We start from the raw sequence: 16,674 nt of genomic DNA, 5'->3' as shown, positions 1-16,674 counted from the left end.
CTTCCAGCCTTCACCGTTCTGTTTGCGGTGAGTGCACTCCACCTCATCACACCTGGAGCATGGCTTTGCAACAAAGTAGTGTGCGTTTGCCCACACAGGCCTCTGTTTGTGTACCACGATACTGACTGACCCTCCCCCCTCTGTAAGAGGGAGGGATGGGGGATTAGCGTGGATTTGATGGCCATGGTGGGACTTACTGCAGCCAGTGGCGCTGAGTTTACAGCCTGTTGGGAGGTGGTGATTACACTATGAAAACATAATGGAGCCTTTGATGTTAGTCGCACTGGGTTTAGGAACACTGTAGATCTTCACTTTCTGTATATCCACACATAGACTTTAATTTTGATCCAGTAATGTAATAAACGAAGGGCATTTTCCTTCTTTTCCAATGAGCTGCCATTAATATCACGTACTTCCCAATTAGTAGTGTGAATCTATTGAAACAAGTTTCCAGTTTTGACAATAGTTAAAAAAACTTGTCAGTACTGTCACCTAATAAAACTGAAAAAAAATATGCTTCAGCGGGAAATCTAAACCACTTCAGCGTGCTGTGTCCACATAACCCGATGTGCAGTTACTTTTCTTGAGAGGTGCACATCAGGTTATGGCGTTGGGTTGAAGGGAGTTTAACCTACTGCCTATACTCATCATCTATGCACGAGAGAAACATTTATTTCCTGGGGTGACGCGTCGCCAGCTGTAGCAGCTCTTCCTCGGTAGCCTGGTTGTAATAAATGATGTGGATATTTTTCTTTCTGTGAAGCATTTTTTTGTTTCCATCTTTAGCTGGAACTGTTTTCTTGCATATTTTGAAACATACTATGCTTTGTTGGAGCAGCTGTGACAACAATTTAGTACTTGAAGAACTAAACTGTTGTCAGGCGGACATGGACTCTCCGTCTCAGACATGCCTGGGCTTGTTTCGTTATAGCCTGCATGTAGATGGATTTTGTTGCTAAACTTGGTATTGTTGCAGACAACATAGATGAAACTTTATTAATCCCTCGGGTGGGTTCCTCCGGGAAATTCAGTAACATGATGTGGCACAGCCCTACTGGCCGTGGTACTTTAGTAGTAGTCATTTATCATTCAGATGCCTCTCCAGGAAGGAGCTCATCCTGCAGGTTGCACAGACTCCAGTTCCTTTATCTTGAATTGCAGCTGGTGTCTGTGGTCTTTACTGTGCTCTGGATCTGCTGCCAGAATCTTCCGGTGGAGACCCGTTCTCACCAACCGAGAACCGACCAATACTCTAACATTACAATAAGAACAACATGTAAAAGCACGTAGAAACCGGAAAAGTGGATAATATAGATATACTTGCAAGAGGAAGCCCTAATGTCTGCTCCTTCAGATGTAAAAGGAACATACAGGAAGTAACCTAAATATTTCAAACTATTTTGGGCTTAAATGTGATGGTTGATTTTGCAACTTGAGTAAAAGAAACTCGGTAATTTTGTCATAAGGAGTCTTCTTATAATAATTACATGATATATTATAGCACCACCTTTTTGAATAATAATTCCTCTGTGTTATCCTTTAATCCTAATGAAAGACATTAGAGTTGTAAGACTGTGTGCTAATCAATAATCTGCCTTTTAGATCATAATAAGCCCAGCTCACGTGACCCAGTAAATCTTTAAGAGCTTGACATCGAACCATCCTGAAGGTGTGCAATAAAAACAAGGAAAAAAGTCACCACGCTTCCTGCTCAGCAAGCTTTATTATCTATGTGGTATCATGGCAACAGATACAGATTGCTTGAGCAAATATTCCCCTAATTTGGTATTTGTTTTTAAAGGCGCTCACGTATGGAAGCAGATGGCAGAGGAAGACACGCTATCTGCCATCCTAAATGGGTGTTTTTCGAGGTTTTAAAAGTGTTTGCTGTGCTTTTGGCTGCGCGCAAGCGTCAACCGTACGCCAGCACAGAAGGCTGCTGGCCATAGTCGGGGACTTGGCCAGTTCTCAGTAAATATTCCCAATATGCCGTTTGTGTACTCTGGCCTGTGTGCCTCTGAGTGCCCCCTATCTACTCACTGATGATGTGTCAATATTGTCTGAGCGCATATAAAGCAGGACTCTTTCTCTTTTTCTGTCTTGCTTTCTTCCAGCGGTGCGTTTTCTGAAGTGGTGATGGCGCGGGAGAAGGCCACGGGGAAGATGGTTGCAATCAAGTGTATCCCGAAAAAAGCGCTCAAGGGGAAGGAGACGAGCATTGAAAACGAAATTGCCGTCCTAAGGAAGTAGGTACCTCACATAGGCTGCATGTAAAAGTGCCAGAAGTGACCCTATTTGGATGATGCGGTGCCCTAGTTATCAGCTAATGCTTCCAAGCTCGTGAGAAGACTGCACATTGCACAGATACAGAGACTTGCTAATCTGGAAAAGAACCTGACTCATAAAGTAGAATTTCATGCACCAGAACTGGAGCACAGACCTCAGGACAGTGCAATCACTGAGACTGTATAAAAAAGACAGCAGACTTGGGTTCAGGGTTGGGAGCAGAGCGTATACAGAGGGCGAACAGCTAGCTATGACAGGGGGGGACATTTGACTCAAGACACTTTGCTATTCCACAAAGCTGAAAAATGCACTTCCATTCAGACATGCTAAACATAATTACAACCATACACGCTCAGTGGACTCATAAAGAAATGTAGCAGTCATAAAAGTGCAAAAATATCTTCTAGATTGCAGAGGCAAAGCAGGGGGCGAACAGGAGAAAGATGTTGTTTAGGTGCAGAAGTGAATTAATGAGCTCACCACACACTAGAACAGCTGACTGTGAGCGCACAACGTCCTCAACACATTTAATTTGTTTTGCAATTTTCAGCGGTTTAAAAGTAGCTGTAGAAGCTGGAGCTGCACAGGCCCATCAGCTCCGTCATGCTTGTTACCATGATTGCTGCACATTGCTACTGTTAACCAAATAATTAAATTAAACTTGCACTGCAGTAACTTATCAGGCGATGGATGTTTAAGTTTTTCATTATTACCGAACTGCATTGCTTAGTGTAAGCATAATAATAGAATTCAGCTGAATGAACAGTAGGGGCTACCAAACCAGGTCTTCACGGCCCTCTACGAACTTGCTCTGTCCCCATAAAAATCTCAGCTAGAGCCGCCTCGCGCTAATGCCATCAAGTTTCAAAACACCAAGATGGTGTTCATAAAATGTTAAGCAGTCACCAGTGGGTAATTTAATTATGACTGTGGTCATCTTTTATATACAGTCTATGCTTACAATCCACACACAAAAAAAATATTTGACAGATGGTGCCCTTAATAAACAAAAACCCTTTTATCTCAAGCTAACATTGCTGAACTCCAAGTCAGTGAAGCCTGGCAGAATCTCTGTTAAATTGTTTTTACTGTGCCATGTTTATCTCTGATTTAAAGTTTGGTATTTTAACTTCACTGAATGATGAAGCGAGACTCAAGTGGCCTTTCGAGGAACTTTGTTGACCCAGCTGCAGGGTTGTTTAGCAAGGTTCGTGTCATCCTCTGGGGAAACTTGTTTCTCTTTCTCTGCAACCCTGAGCTGGTTTATTTAGTCTCAGTTTATTTAACAGTCATTGTCGGGCTTAAGTGACTTCCTCACCTAATCCCATCTATCGATTTATTTTGCGTGTACACACATAGACACACACCCACACACCTACAGGGTATGATAGGATTGCTCTGACACCAGGTGACACTCCATCCTCCTCCAGGGCCTGATGGGTAATTGCTGCAAGAAGCTCAGTTATCACTCACTCTTGAAGTGAGTGCCTGGTTACAGTTGCTATCCTTTGACTTCCTCTCTTTTTCCCCCCCCTCCCTGTCATGGTTACGCATCCATTTTCCTTCTCGTCCTCTTACCCTTTACTCGTCTGTGTTAGTCTAACAGGCCTCAAACCGAAACCTCATTTTCATTCTGGGCTTTGAAAAGGAGAGAAGTTGTGAAGATTGTTTGGTCCTTTGAGACTCTCCCCGCCTCCTCTTTTTCCACCCCCACACTGGCCCTTCTGAAGATGCTCTGTCATCTGTGTATCACCTTGCCTTTGCACACTTTTTTTTCCCCCTATCTTGGTTACCTGGACACAGGCTCTCCCAGCATCTGTGTTATTTTCTTCAGGTGCTCCTGCTAACAGGGGTTGCCGTTCATGACTCATCGCTCCGTGTCATCTAAGAATCCCCACACTCGCTGCCATTTACAAAAGGTTTTTTTTAATTTCCCCCACCCTGTATGAACAATACATTACACTAGGTTCATTTTTCGTAACTGTGGACGTGCACACATTCTATAATGGAAAGCAAAAAAGGCTTTCAGTCGACAGGGCATCATTTTAACCAAAGAAAAGTCTAATTAGACCTCATTTGTAGCCTGTGCTGAAATGAACAGAAGCTGACAGCAAGAAAAGTGAATTTTCTTTTCTCCTTCTGCAGGATAAAGCATGAGAATATAGTGGCTCTGGAGGACATCTATGAGAGCTCAAACCACCTGTACCTCATAATGCAGCTGTAAGTACATCAAGCCACCACTGGTCAGCTCTTTGCTTCCCATTTGGCTTGTCATTTTGATAATGTGATTTTTTGTTGCTTTGTTTTTTTTGCTTGAGTAAGTGTCTTTAATATCCTTGAGACATCTTTGCTGAAGTAAATGCAGCAATGCTTTAAAGAGACAGGAGTCCATTTCTGTAAGAGTAGTGCAATTTAAAAAAACAACAACAACTAACGAGTATGTTTCCATGCAGTACTTTAGGTCACATTTGTGTTTCTTGCAGAGATAATAATCAGTATATTGTTGACATTCCCTTATATGTTCAGTAAACATGAAGCTGAGCCCACGAGTTATCTTGGCTTGGCATAAAGACTGGAAACACTTGGGAACAGCTAGCTTGGCTTAACTTTAGAGGCAAAAAAAAGCATGAGCTTTTACAAAGATTTTACAAGGAGCTACATGCTTATAATGGACACTACTGAATTTTATTTTTAAGAAAGAAACAAATATCACAGATAATGTGATAGATGTGCATAGATCCACAGGCTATATATAAAAGATGGACGTAACCACAGTGACAGCTGATCTGCTGGTCAGTGAAGTGCCTTTTTCAGACCTTGTGCTGAGGATCGACCTTGTTGCCATATTAGTGTTTTTGAAATCGGATGGTGGCTATAGACTGTATATAAAAGATGGACATAGTCACTGTTTTGTAACATCAGCATTGCCATATGGGATACTTGCGGGCTATTGATTTATTTATTTTGGAGCTAAACGATACGATATTTGAATGAGAGTGCAGCGGTATCATGTAAGGCAGGGGTCTCCAACTCCAGGCCTCAAGGACCAGTGTGCTGCAGGCTTTAGATATCAACCTGGGTCAGCACACCTGACTCAAATGATTATTGCATTAACAGGCCTCTGGAGAACTTCAGGACATGTTGAGGAGGTAATTTAGCCATTTAAATCAGCTGTGTTGGATTAAGGACACCTCTAAAACCTGCAGGACACCTGCTCTTGAGGCCTGGAGTTGGACACCCCTGAAGTAAGGGAAGCAGGTTTGGTGGGTGCATCTCACAGCAGGAGATACTTGCTAACAAATGCTAAGTAGTGGACTGATAAGCTATTACTGTTTTATTCACCAAAACTGGGCCCACTGACTTGACTTTTGGATCCAGCCTCAAGTGAAGTTTCGGGCATTTTAGCAGTAGCTTCTGAGGGTATAACAAACAAGGGATAACTCATGTTTACATTGTAGCACAGCCTGCTATATTGTCCTCCTTGTCTCTAACAGGGACAAGGAGTAACAGGGACAAGTAATTTTCAGAATGAACATGTGAAACTTGCTACTGAGATGCCAGACTCACCAGGAAAAGGTTTACTGGGGCTGTAGATCAAATGAACAGTAGGCTTATTTTCTCATAGACATTTATGCAGACTTCTAACCAAAGAAGTTGCTAACTGCTAGCCTCCTCAAAAAAATAGCAGGTTTAAGGCACTTCTGCCATCACTTCTCAGACCTTTAAGCTGCACTTTTTTTTCCATTTTTCCACGTTGTTGTCATGAATGAATTACTTAATAAGATTTTTCGTGTTTATTGTCGGGTATGGCTGTTTCCACGGTTGTTTAAGCTCACTGTGCAGCTAAGAATCACTTTTAGGGGACAGATGGGAGGATGGTATCAGTCTTCTTATCCGATTGTCTACAAGAAAGATGATGAATTTATCCTTATAGCAACAATGAGGAGCACATGCATAGCTGTCTGTGGAGTGAAGTTGTGGGATAAAAGGCACTCTGCAGAAATTCTTCTTTGCCATTATGCCGTTTTCCTGCAAACTGCACGTCTTCATGATTTCTGACACCTTTTTCCCTCCCCGGATAATTTCACAGCATTTGTGAGTGATGCACCAGCAATTTAGCCATCCATTACCCGGCCTCTTTGTATCTCTCAAAGGTGCTTAGTGTTTCCGAAGTCTCACTTACGTAAATCTTATTGGTAGCACTATATGAAAGCGCATATTCTTAACTTAATATGAGTCAGTGTTTTTGGTGGGAGTTTTGCCTTTTGTAGCTGCAGTTTAAAGTCATTGAAAATAGCTGGTTCATCAGTTTCAAACAATAATAAACGACTGCTGCATAATGAGTCATCATAGATGGAATTAAAAAAGAAGGTATTTTAGAGCTTTAGCAATATTTCATAGCCGCAAAGTAGATCATTTCATACAGATGAAGCAAACAAGAAGATGCCTATTTTTAGCTTCCTTTCCTTCCTTCTTACAGGTTGTTGTGTTTTATAAGTTGTTTATTTTAATCAAATAAAAAAACTATTACATTGGGAAGTGACTAAAAGCTAAACAAATTTAAACTGCAGGCATAAATTGGATTATACAAGAAGTGACTAAACTATAGAAATGCATGCAAGGAGCTTCAGTAGAGATTTAGAGGAAATCCCTGAGGGTGAACTTCAACAGGAAGGCTGTTTGAGCGATCCGGAGTGTTGGTTTGGAGATTTTCGTGCAGGTACAAATAAGTAAAGAAGCCCACACTTTTCCTGTGCAAGGGCCCTTTCATTCACTGCTGCATGTAAGGCGTGCAGCAGCTTCAAGGGGAAAATGCAAGCAGGCAAGAATTTGTGGTGTTAAAATGAAATATCAAATTAGAAAGAGCAAACAGTGATACATAAAATGAAAAACAGTAATGCGTTTAATCTTTCTTTGCCTTACGCCTGCTTTTTGTAAAGCACTGCAAATACAGTTTTATGTAACCTTTCCCTCTGCTGTTGTGTGCGTGGACTGACAGGGTGTCTGGAGGCGAGCTGTTTGACCGCATTGTAGAAAAGGGCTTCTACACAGAGATGGATGCCAGTCGGCTTATTCGGCAAGTTTTGGACGCAGTCAACTATTTGCACTCCATGGGCATAGTACACAGAGATCTAAAGGTACTGCGGTATTTGATATTCATAGTCAAACTTCTTTTTTTGTTGGTGTTGATGAGCTGACTGCACTTTTAGTGCTTAACCAGGAAACCTCTTCAGTCACCCTGTAAGGAGGAAATCCCCGCTGTTCAACCTGTGCGAGTGCCATTATACTCAGTACTCATGACCCGCAAAGGTTAAATGTCAGGGATTTTCCTTTTCTGAAAAACCGTCAGAGCTTCCTGGATGTCACATTTTGCCTGACATCTTAATGTCTTGGTGACTAACATCAGTCTAATCGGAAGAATCTGATTATCATCTGGTGGCTGCCTTCCACCAACCACTCAAGTTAACGTTTACAGCCATGTGTGTCCAGACTTGACCTTTTAGATGTAAAATGTTGCGGCTTTATGATTTAATCCAATTAGAGACTGTGTAAAAAGTTGTTAAAAATAGCTTAAGTAATGTCTTTCGTAGCAAAATGTAGACAAAGAACTGCCACAACTGCTGCCAGCGCACACATGACATGACTTCTAACTAAACGCAGACAGACATGCAAATGCATAGGTTTCAGCTTTTGTCTTCTTTTATGCTTTCAGCCTGAGAACTTGCTGTATTTCAGTCCTCACGACGATTCAAAGATCATGATCAGTGACTTTGGCCTGTCAAAGATGGAGGGAACAGGTGGCGTGATGGCCACCGCCTGTGGGACGCCAGGATACGTCGGTGAGGATGCCCTCTGACGCCCTGGCTTTGCTGAAAACTTACTCAGAGACAATTAGATGGTCTCGCTGGCTGAACGTGACCTAATTTAATCTGCCAGTAGCTGCAGGTTAACCTTAGCCATCTGCTTCAGGCACTCCACCAAATATTCACATTGTCCTCCAGCCTCTGTGGCGTCGTGCATGCAGAAAACTGCTAGCATTGCTTTACTGCATAAATATATATGATGTTTTTAAAAAAGAACATTTTGTTGTTGCAGCTCCTGAAGTTTTAGCACAGAAACCTTACAGTAAAGCTGTGGACTGCTGGTCTATTGGGGTCATCGCTTATATTCTGTGAGTAATCATTTTAAAATTCTGCCTTAGTTCTCATACAGGGAGCATGCTTTTCCTTTGTTTCTGTCCTATTATACAGACGGTCAAACTTCCAAATAAAGAGGTAAAAGTATGAGAAAGTGAATCAGCTTGTGATTCACAGCTTTGTTGTTTTTCTACTTCCTACTTTTTTAAATTTATTTATTTATCATTTTTATGTAGGGAAATCTGCAACAGTCATGGGATACCCAGCAAGTAGACAGAGCCTATTTATGGACCACAACACCAAAACCAGCTGCATCTCCCCTAAAGTGTGCTCATGGGGATTCCTTGACAATTAGGAGTGAATGGGACGAAATGGCTAAAAATGATTATTTACTGCCAGCATAAAATCTGTAGGGATTTTTGCAAACAAAGCCCCTCTAGTGAAGTTCCTAAATTAAAAAGAAGAAGAAGCTTTGAGCTGTAAATAAGCATAATAGGCCCCCATTTAAACAGAAACTCTTTATTCAGATCAGAAACTGAGCGGAAAACCTCAGTGAGATTAAAAACCTCTTTGCTCAAAGTGTCCTGATTAAGAAAGGGAGATATATTAGTGAGCAAACACAATGAAATAGATAATAAGATTGAAAATGAAAGATAAATGGCAGTCTCTCTAGTCATGCAGTCAGCTGATCTATTAGGATGCACTGTGCGCAGTAATGCTATGAGCTAAATGCTAGGAAGCCGGTATTTTTGAGCAGATCAAGAATTGGACAAAGATGAAAAGCGGTTAAGTGATTCAACTAAGTTATTAGGAATCACCTCTGTACTGCCCGGATCTCTGAAGTGGTTGCAGGCTGACTATTGGTGCCATTTCTTGACCTTGTGTATATAAAATTATAAAATAAGTGCAATTGGGGACAATTAGGATTTCATATCTTAAGAAAAGTAATAAAGTGCAGTATATAAAAGCAGTCTAAACAGCTGCTCTTCCTATAATTCAAAGCCTGGAAGGCTTTCAGTAGAAAGTGTTACACAAAGCCGCCAACCTAATTATGCAAAGTGGTGTCGATCCCTGGTGTAATGATCTTTTCCTTAAGTGCAGCGAATTTTAAGGTCATTAAGTGTTTCTGATGTTAACAAAAGACACTTCTGCCTGATGTTTGCTGTAGAAAAAAGTTTAGTAATAATAATAATAATAATGCAAAAATTCCCAATCATGTTGCACATGTGTAATTTGAATGCCCGCACCGTCTGTGCCTCTGACTGTTCTCTCTCTGTATTCATGTGCTCGCCATAATCCCTCGGAGGCGCCTCTTGTTGCGTGCTATGCGAAAAATCAAACTGCTTGTAAATGAGATTGGACCACAGCAAATCCTTTTAGATTTGGGTTAAAGTTTGATGATGGCTTTCACACTGGCCGTCGTTGTGTAATCGCACCCTCTTCATCTTTTCAGGCTTTGTGGTTATCCTCCTTTCTACGATGAGAACGATTCGAAGCTGTTTGAGCAGATCCTCAAGGCAGACTATGAGTTTGACGCGCCGTATTGGGACGACATATCTGACTCTGGTGAGTTTTAGCTGTCAGTCTTTGTGTTGGAGGGAAATATGGTAACATTTCTATTTCATGAATTCTGTACTTTACTTGGAAATTTTATGTAGAAGAAATAACTAGACCATGGTTAGCCAAATCCAAAAATGTAAATTGTGTCACTAAATAGAAGAAATGATAGCATCACCTCAGTTTCCTGTTCTTAGCTGACTGCTGTGGTCTACTGCTGCTGTAGCTCATCTGCTACAAGATGCTCAGTTCAGAGATGCTCTTGTGCGCACCTTGGTTGTAACAACGGGTCATTTCAGTTGCTGTTTCCTTCCCTCAAAGCACAGTACAGTGAGTTCACTGTACTCAAACGGTCTTCACAGTCACTGTATATATGTGCAGCAGAGGACGTTTGGGGTGCAGTGGAATAGATTCACATCATAGATGTACAGCTGACCAATCTGGAGCAGCTGTGTGATGCTATCATGTCAATATGAATCAAAATCTCTGAGAGATGTCTCCAGCACCTTGATGAATCTGTGCTGCAAAGACTTAAAGCAATTCTGAAGGCAAAAGGGCGTCCAACCAGATACCTAAGAAAGTGGCCACTAAGTGTATATATCAAAATTGGCCACCTTTAGGTTCTGTGTGTGTTTTGAAGTCCAGAGTTTTCAGTTTTGATATTTTTGTCTGTTGAAACTGGGTGTAATGATAATTTGAAAGGTGTGTTGAGCTTGTTAGCTAATGTTAGCACAAGCTGGCTAGTTTCCTTGCCAAGGTGTATTTGTGAAATCAGCTGGGATGCTAGCGACAGCCTTAGAACAAAAAGGAATCTACTCTAAGAACTGTACTTTCATGGGCCCATTCCCGAACTGAAATCTCTCAAAATCTTCTGCCATCTGTCCAAACCTATAATACCAGCTCTGATCATCATGTGAGACTATGAAGGATCTCCATCTTTGTGTTTTCATTGATTCACTTTAATCTACAGACACTTTGCTTTGTACATGTACATTGTAAATTTGTAGAAGCTTTACTTCCTCTATAGAGAAGACGTATAAAACAAATTAAAAGCTTTTTGTCATTAAGTGACTTCTTGCAGCCACCTTGCAGTAACTTCACAGCTCTCCAGGGGGCCACGGCACATAATTTTGGAAATGCTTCCCTTGCATACCTTATTGCATCTTATCTCTGAACAAGCAATATGTGGATCTGACAGAGACACCCACATTGCTGCACACTCGTATGGTCGCAGCATGTTAGCCACGGGGTAGCCATCTGGGTAGCCAGATAATAAAGAATACCCTGCTTGTTATTGTTTACTTTATTTTACTCTAAATGGGACATAAATGATCAGTCTCTATGGACGGCATGAAAGTAGGGATTGAGACAAGAGACTCATTAGGAAAGCGTTTAATGAGGGCTTAAATCATGAGGAAAAAAAAGGAGGCTGCTGAGCAAAGGGCAGAAATAACTAAGAAACCTAAAGACACTGCATGTTCATGCCGGCCCGGCTTAAAGCATACTTTGCATCATCATCTCTTTTGACTCTAATGTGGGTCATTATTTACTAAATGAACATCACGTTGAGTTCAGTAAGACTTAAAACTACTGAATGAGACCATAGACTGATGAGGGTAGTGTTTACTGAGGTCATAAACCAAGTGAGACAGAAGTTCATTTTTCCTATAGACCTCCATATATTTAGACTTCTTTTCACTGCCACCTGCTGGGCATTAGAAAGAATGCAGGCTTGGGACCAATTCGCTATTAATACTCTAATGGTTGTCGACTAATAATAATACTTAATTGGAGACTTCAACTCTGAATTTATTGTGCAGTTTTGGTTTCTCTTTATCTATTTAATTACATGCATTTTGTCTAGAATTGTATTAATATCATATAAATTCACTTATCCAGTTCAGGGTCGCAGGAGGAGTGGGAGCCTGTTACTGAATGATATAGTTTTTTTTCTCATCTGGATGAACTTTTGACTTTTTGTTTTTTAATTCCCTCCTCAGCCAAAGACTTCATCAGCTGCCTAATGGAGAAGGATCCAGAGAAGAGATTTACTTGCGATCAGGCCCTTCAGCACCCCTGGTGAGAAACTGACCGTCGCCACACTGCGTCCCATCCAGACAATCACAGGGAACCACACATCTCGGTGCGATTACACAGCAGTGTTACGCAGATTGCCGGGCTTACGCATTTATCACGGAGTGCTCGTCCTCCCACTGTCATCTGTCACCATGGCTTCGAGCCGCGAGTCCACCTCTGCTCTGCATCGCCGGCCCTCGGAGAGAAATCTGCTGAATAAATGGCTGCCAATTAGTGGCTGGTGTCGTGAAGGATCCTCGAAGAATGTGGACTCTGATGAACAATTGGGATGTCTTCCCAGGCCTGCATCAGAGCTTAACGAGAAAAATGGCGTGGGCTGCTGTCTCCAGCTGAGGTGGCCAATAAGTCCTTTAGCCAGCGATGCATATTTTCGAGGTTTCGGGCAGGTGGTCCCTCTGATATAAATATGTGGCTTGTGACACCGGTAACAGGTGTCGTAACTGAGAGAAATGACTTTCATTGACGATATTTCGTGCCGAGATATTGTGATGAATGAGGCAGAACGTGATACGGTGTGCGAGCACCTGCTGAAACATCGCCCCATCAATCAAAGACGTTTTCGCTGAATGGGGAAAAAAATCACGGCAGCAAATTGGAAAACAGCATGAGGATTTTACACATACAAATATAAGTCCTCTGGGTAATGCTGTTTTGTCTTTTATATTTGATCTGTTTTTTTGTTTTGTTTTCAGGATTGCTGGAGACACTGCTCTGTGTAAGAACATACACGAGTCAGTGAGTCGACAGATGAGGAAAAACTTTGCCAAAAGCAAATGGAGGGTGAGACTTCGTTTTTCTCAGTTGTTCAATATCACAAAAGAAAAAAACACTATATTCTAATATTTTCTCTGTCTTGGTTACTCTTGTCTGTTTACAACATCTCTTCACAGCAAGCCTTTAACGCCACCGCTGTGATCCGCCACATGAGACGCCTGCAGCTGGGCTCCAGCTTTGGCAGCAGCATCTCCAGCTCCAGCTCCGTGTCCAGCTCTCAGAGCCGAGGTCCAGCCAAGAGCCAGTCTGTGGACTGCGCCCCGCTCTCCCTGAAGGACTGTGAGTGACATTTCACACACGACCACGTCTCAGTTTTAGCGCCACGCTCAGCGCAGCCTTTTCACTCTCCTTCCCACTTCATTAAGCTAAATGACAACTGTTTAACAAGCTCTCGAGCTGTGAGTTTTTTCAAATTAAACAGTCTAAATGGAGTTTAACATGTGAAATGTGGTCCTAATTTAATTTTTTGTTGAATTTAGTTTGATGTCAGCGCTTACAACACTGTGCAAAAGTCTTGAGCCACCACCCCCCTATTTCTTTCTATTTTCCTAACAAGGAGTGATTTTGAAAGTGGTCGTGAGCATTAGCTCTCCAGGCTTTCTGAAAGCCTTTCAGAGTTTTTATTTGGACATTGGCTGCTCTTTACTCAGTCTGAAAGGCACGTTCTTAAGAAACTGAAAAAAAAATCCACCAAAGCTTCGGTTGATCAGCCCAGTGCTCGCTGAAGCATCAGAAATGGTCTCAGTAGAAGAGTGACTGTTAAGAAACCATATCTAAGGGAGGGAAACGGACAGAAAAGGCTGATGTATTCCACATTATACAAGTACTGGACTGAAAATCAGTGGCAACAGGTCAGATTAATCCAAATTTAAAATTTTTGGTTCAAATGGTCATCAGTAATTAGAGGTACAACAGTATGGTTCCTCCAAATTCTTCAACTTCACCTCAAATCACCAGCTAGTTATTTGAAACTTAGACACAACTGGGTGTTCCAACAGGACAATGAGCCTAAACACGCATCAAAACTAGTGTAGTAATGCATAAAGACAGCTAATGTTTACCTTCTAGAATGGCTTTCCTGAATCCTCGACCTCAATCATATTGAAAATTTGTGGACTAAGGAAACCAACCCATTTAAATGATCTAAATTGTGCAAAGAAGAGTGGTTCAGCGTCCAGCCAGCTTGTACCACAAGCTGGCTGATGGCTACCAAAAGTAGAAAATTATAGAGAAATCCAGATTGTCTTAAGACTTTTGCATGTTATTATAAAAATGATCCACTTTTACAAAAACACATCTTTGACAAAGGGGAAAAAAATCAATGCGGCTTCTCAAATGTGAGGATTTTATTTTTTTTTTAAATTAAAAGCTAATAAAAATAACCAGCAGGAACGCTGTCAGTTGAATCACTCTGCTGTAATGCACAACATGAAAGTGTTATCAATGGTTTTACCATTTATGTGATCCAGGATCAAATAAAGGCTCAAGTAGCCATAAAAAGGCAGAAGCTGAATAAAATGATGGGTTCTTATTGGCGTACAGAGAGGCTCACAAACACTGTTTCTCTGAAGCATCTGTAGATCTGTTTTTCAAGGGCTGTTTACGCAAAAATCAGCTGCACTGTGGGTTGTGATTAACATGTATAGATGACTAAATAATCCAGTATTTACAATATTTTAGTATTTATTCGTTTAACTTACAACTACAGGGTTCAATTGTTACAGGAGATCTAGCAAGCAGTTGTGGTCGTGCTCATTATTATTTGTTGGCAACTTTCTTTATCTTAGAGTTAATGGCATGTGATTCATTGCTGAAGGAAATCTTTTTCTCCCACAGGTCACCCTATAGATCCTCTGCCATGTGCTGCTAAAGCGTACCATCAGGACTCAGATCCCCCCTCTCCCACTCGAGAGGAGCCACCAGCGTCGGCCGAGCCACCCAGGCCACGACCCTCCACTGTTACCGTCATCCACACGGGGACTAAATGACGCCAGGTTCCGCGGGAGGTGAGCTGGGAGACCACGGAGCTTTGAGACTTGGGTGGGTAAAGAAGAAAAAAAAAAAACCCATCCCAGGCCTCGTGATTCAGTGTCGTTACCCAGTTTGCCCGTCCCGCCACCTCCCATCAGTTTCTGCCAAAACGAAAAACAAGAAACGGGAGGAATTTAAGGAGCGCTGGCTCAGCTCCATTTGGATCAGCACAGCTTCCCCCTCTGCTTCCCTTCACATTGTCATTTAGACCTGGAAGCACAGAGGTGGGGTGAAGGGAGCCTCTCGACCGAAGGTGTTACTGTGTGGAGGCCGTGCTCAGCCTGGATCAGGGCTGCCTGGCAGATAAAAGAGTGTCTGGTCTCGAAGTGCCACACTAAAGGAAACTCTTTATTGAAGCTGCTGTCTTTTCTGTTGTTTTGGGACGGGACCTTCCACTGTATGCCTTGTGTCGATGTCCTGCCTGGAGCTGCTGAGTGGAGTTGTGTTATGCAAGTGAAATATAAGCTTCAAGCTGTGGTTACTAATTGTGACATCATCTGCACTCTGAACTTTCTCGTTTTTTTTCTGGCTCACGGCATCGTAAACTCCTGACGGTAGTGATGTTGTTCCTTTTTAGCTTTTCAGTGAGTGGACGTGAAGCAGGACGGTGTGTTTTCAATCATGGCGGAAATCGCTGAGGGGACTACTGCGTTGCACTAATGTATTGGAATATTTATTTTCTTATAATACGTTATGAATTTTTGTAAGAATACCAGTCGCAGAATCATGTAAATGTGTTATTAAATCAAACTGAAGTTGCCGAATTGTACGATACAGTATCTACTAGTTGTTAGTTTGTAATTGCTGTTTTATTTGATGACTTGATTGACGTGACTGTGAAGTCCTCTTTAACCACACGAGGGCGACCACACGTTGTTGCTCTGTGACCAGTTCTCAGGGATCTGCAGGGACGTGAAGGTGAAGCTGACCAAACTCCAAGTGATCAAGCTCTGCTGTTTCGGTGAACATGGTGAGGTTATTCCTTTAAAATACTGCATATTGTTCTGATGTGCCAGAGATGTTTCCTTTCTTTTAAAGCAGTCTTGCTAAATAGTTTTGTTTTTTTTTTTCTCCCTTTAAAAACCTGGAATCATATTTGGATGTAAAGAAAGTGTTGACCAGTGACGTGTGAATTTATGTCTGTAGTTTTTTAAAAAAATGAAAAAAATTACAAATGAATGCGAATGTATTCAGGAGTCGAGACCAATCCAATCAGTGGTGTCCAGTTGAGTAGTTGAAATATCGTGCTCTGCTTCCGCTCGTGAAGTGGCTGGTCTGAAAACGGCTCACTCACTCTGTGTTTAATCACTGTGCTTTCATACCAGCCTGTTGAATTTAGCAGAAAGACTCTTTCTCCTTCTCTCCCTTACCGCTCGCTCTCTGCAGACTTTCACACAGAGCAGTGAAGGCATCTGTCTTTGTATTTTTCTCTGTGGTAACCACTGGATTTTTACCAGCTCAATATGAAAGGAGAAAAGAAAGAAACCCTTCACGACGGCATCTCCAGTTTTGAGGGTTTTGCAATCTTGAATTATCCCCAAAAAAGAGAAGAAAATGTGGTGAATATCAAAATGGACTTTGAGCTTTTACTTACTGTAAATACAAATCTCAACAAGCTTTGGGTTGTGTTTATTTTGGTCTTCCCTATATTTCCCACCACCTCTCCTGGATCGGCAAAAGAAAGCAAATTATAAAGCACTGGAAGTCCCTCAGTATGCATGTATTACATATTATTACTGAAATGTGCTTTGGAGTTGTAGAGATTTGTGCATTAAAAAGAAGCTTGTTTGCA

General features: G+C 41.7%; 1 protein-coding gene across 1 annotated transcript in view; it reads left to right on the top strand.

The window, feature by feature from the left end:
- Nucleotides 1-16,674, top strand: part of camk1db (calcium/calmodulin-dependent protein kinase 1Db) — a 26,815-nt gene extending 10,141 nt beyond the window's left edge. Inside the window, exons 2-11 of the mRNA XM_004567778.3 lie at nt 2,115-2,246; nt 4,432-4,506; nt 7,286-7,424; nt 8,000-8,126; nt 8,383-8,458; nt 9,877-9,989; nt 11,981-12,059; nt 12,770-12,857; nt 12,968-13,130; nt 14,688-16,674. Coding sequence (XP_004567835.2) covers nt 2,115-2,246; nt 4,432-4,506; nt 7,286-7,424; nt 8,000-8,126; nt 8,383-8,458; nt 9,877-9,989; nt 11,981-12,059; nt 12,770-12,857; nt 12,968-13,130; nt 14,688-14,839 — 1,144 coding nt within the window. The 3' untranslated portion in view covers nt 14,840-16,674. The remainder of the gene's footprint in view (nt 1-2,114; nt 2,247-4,431; nt 4,507-7,285; nt 7,425-7,999; nt 8,127-8,382; nt 8,459-9,876; nt 9,990-11,980; nt 12,060-12,769; nt 12,858-12,967; nt 13,131-14,687) is intronic.

Source organism: Maylandia zebra, linkage group LG7, assembly GCF_041146795.1.
Source record: "Maylandia zebra isolate NMK-2024a linkage group LG7, Mzebra_GT3a, whole genome shotgun sequence".
NCBI classification, from domain to species: domain Eukaryota; kingdom Metazoa; phylum Chordata; class Actinopteri; order Cichliformes; family Cichlidae; genus Maylandia; species Maylandia zebra.
Note: the sequence above shows the minus strand (reverse complement) of the source record. Positions and strands in the feature narration are given on the sequence as shown.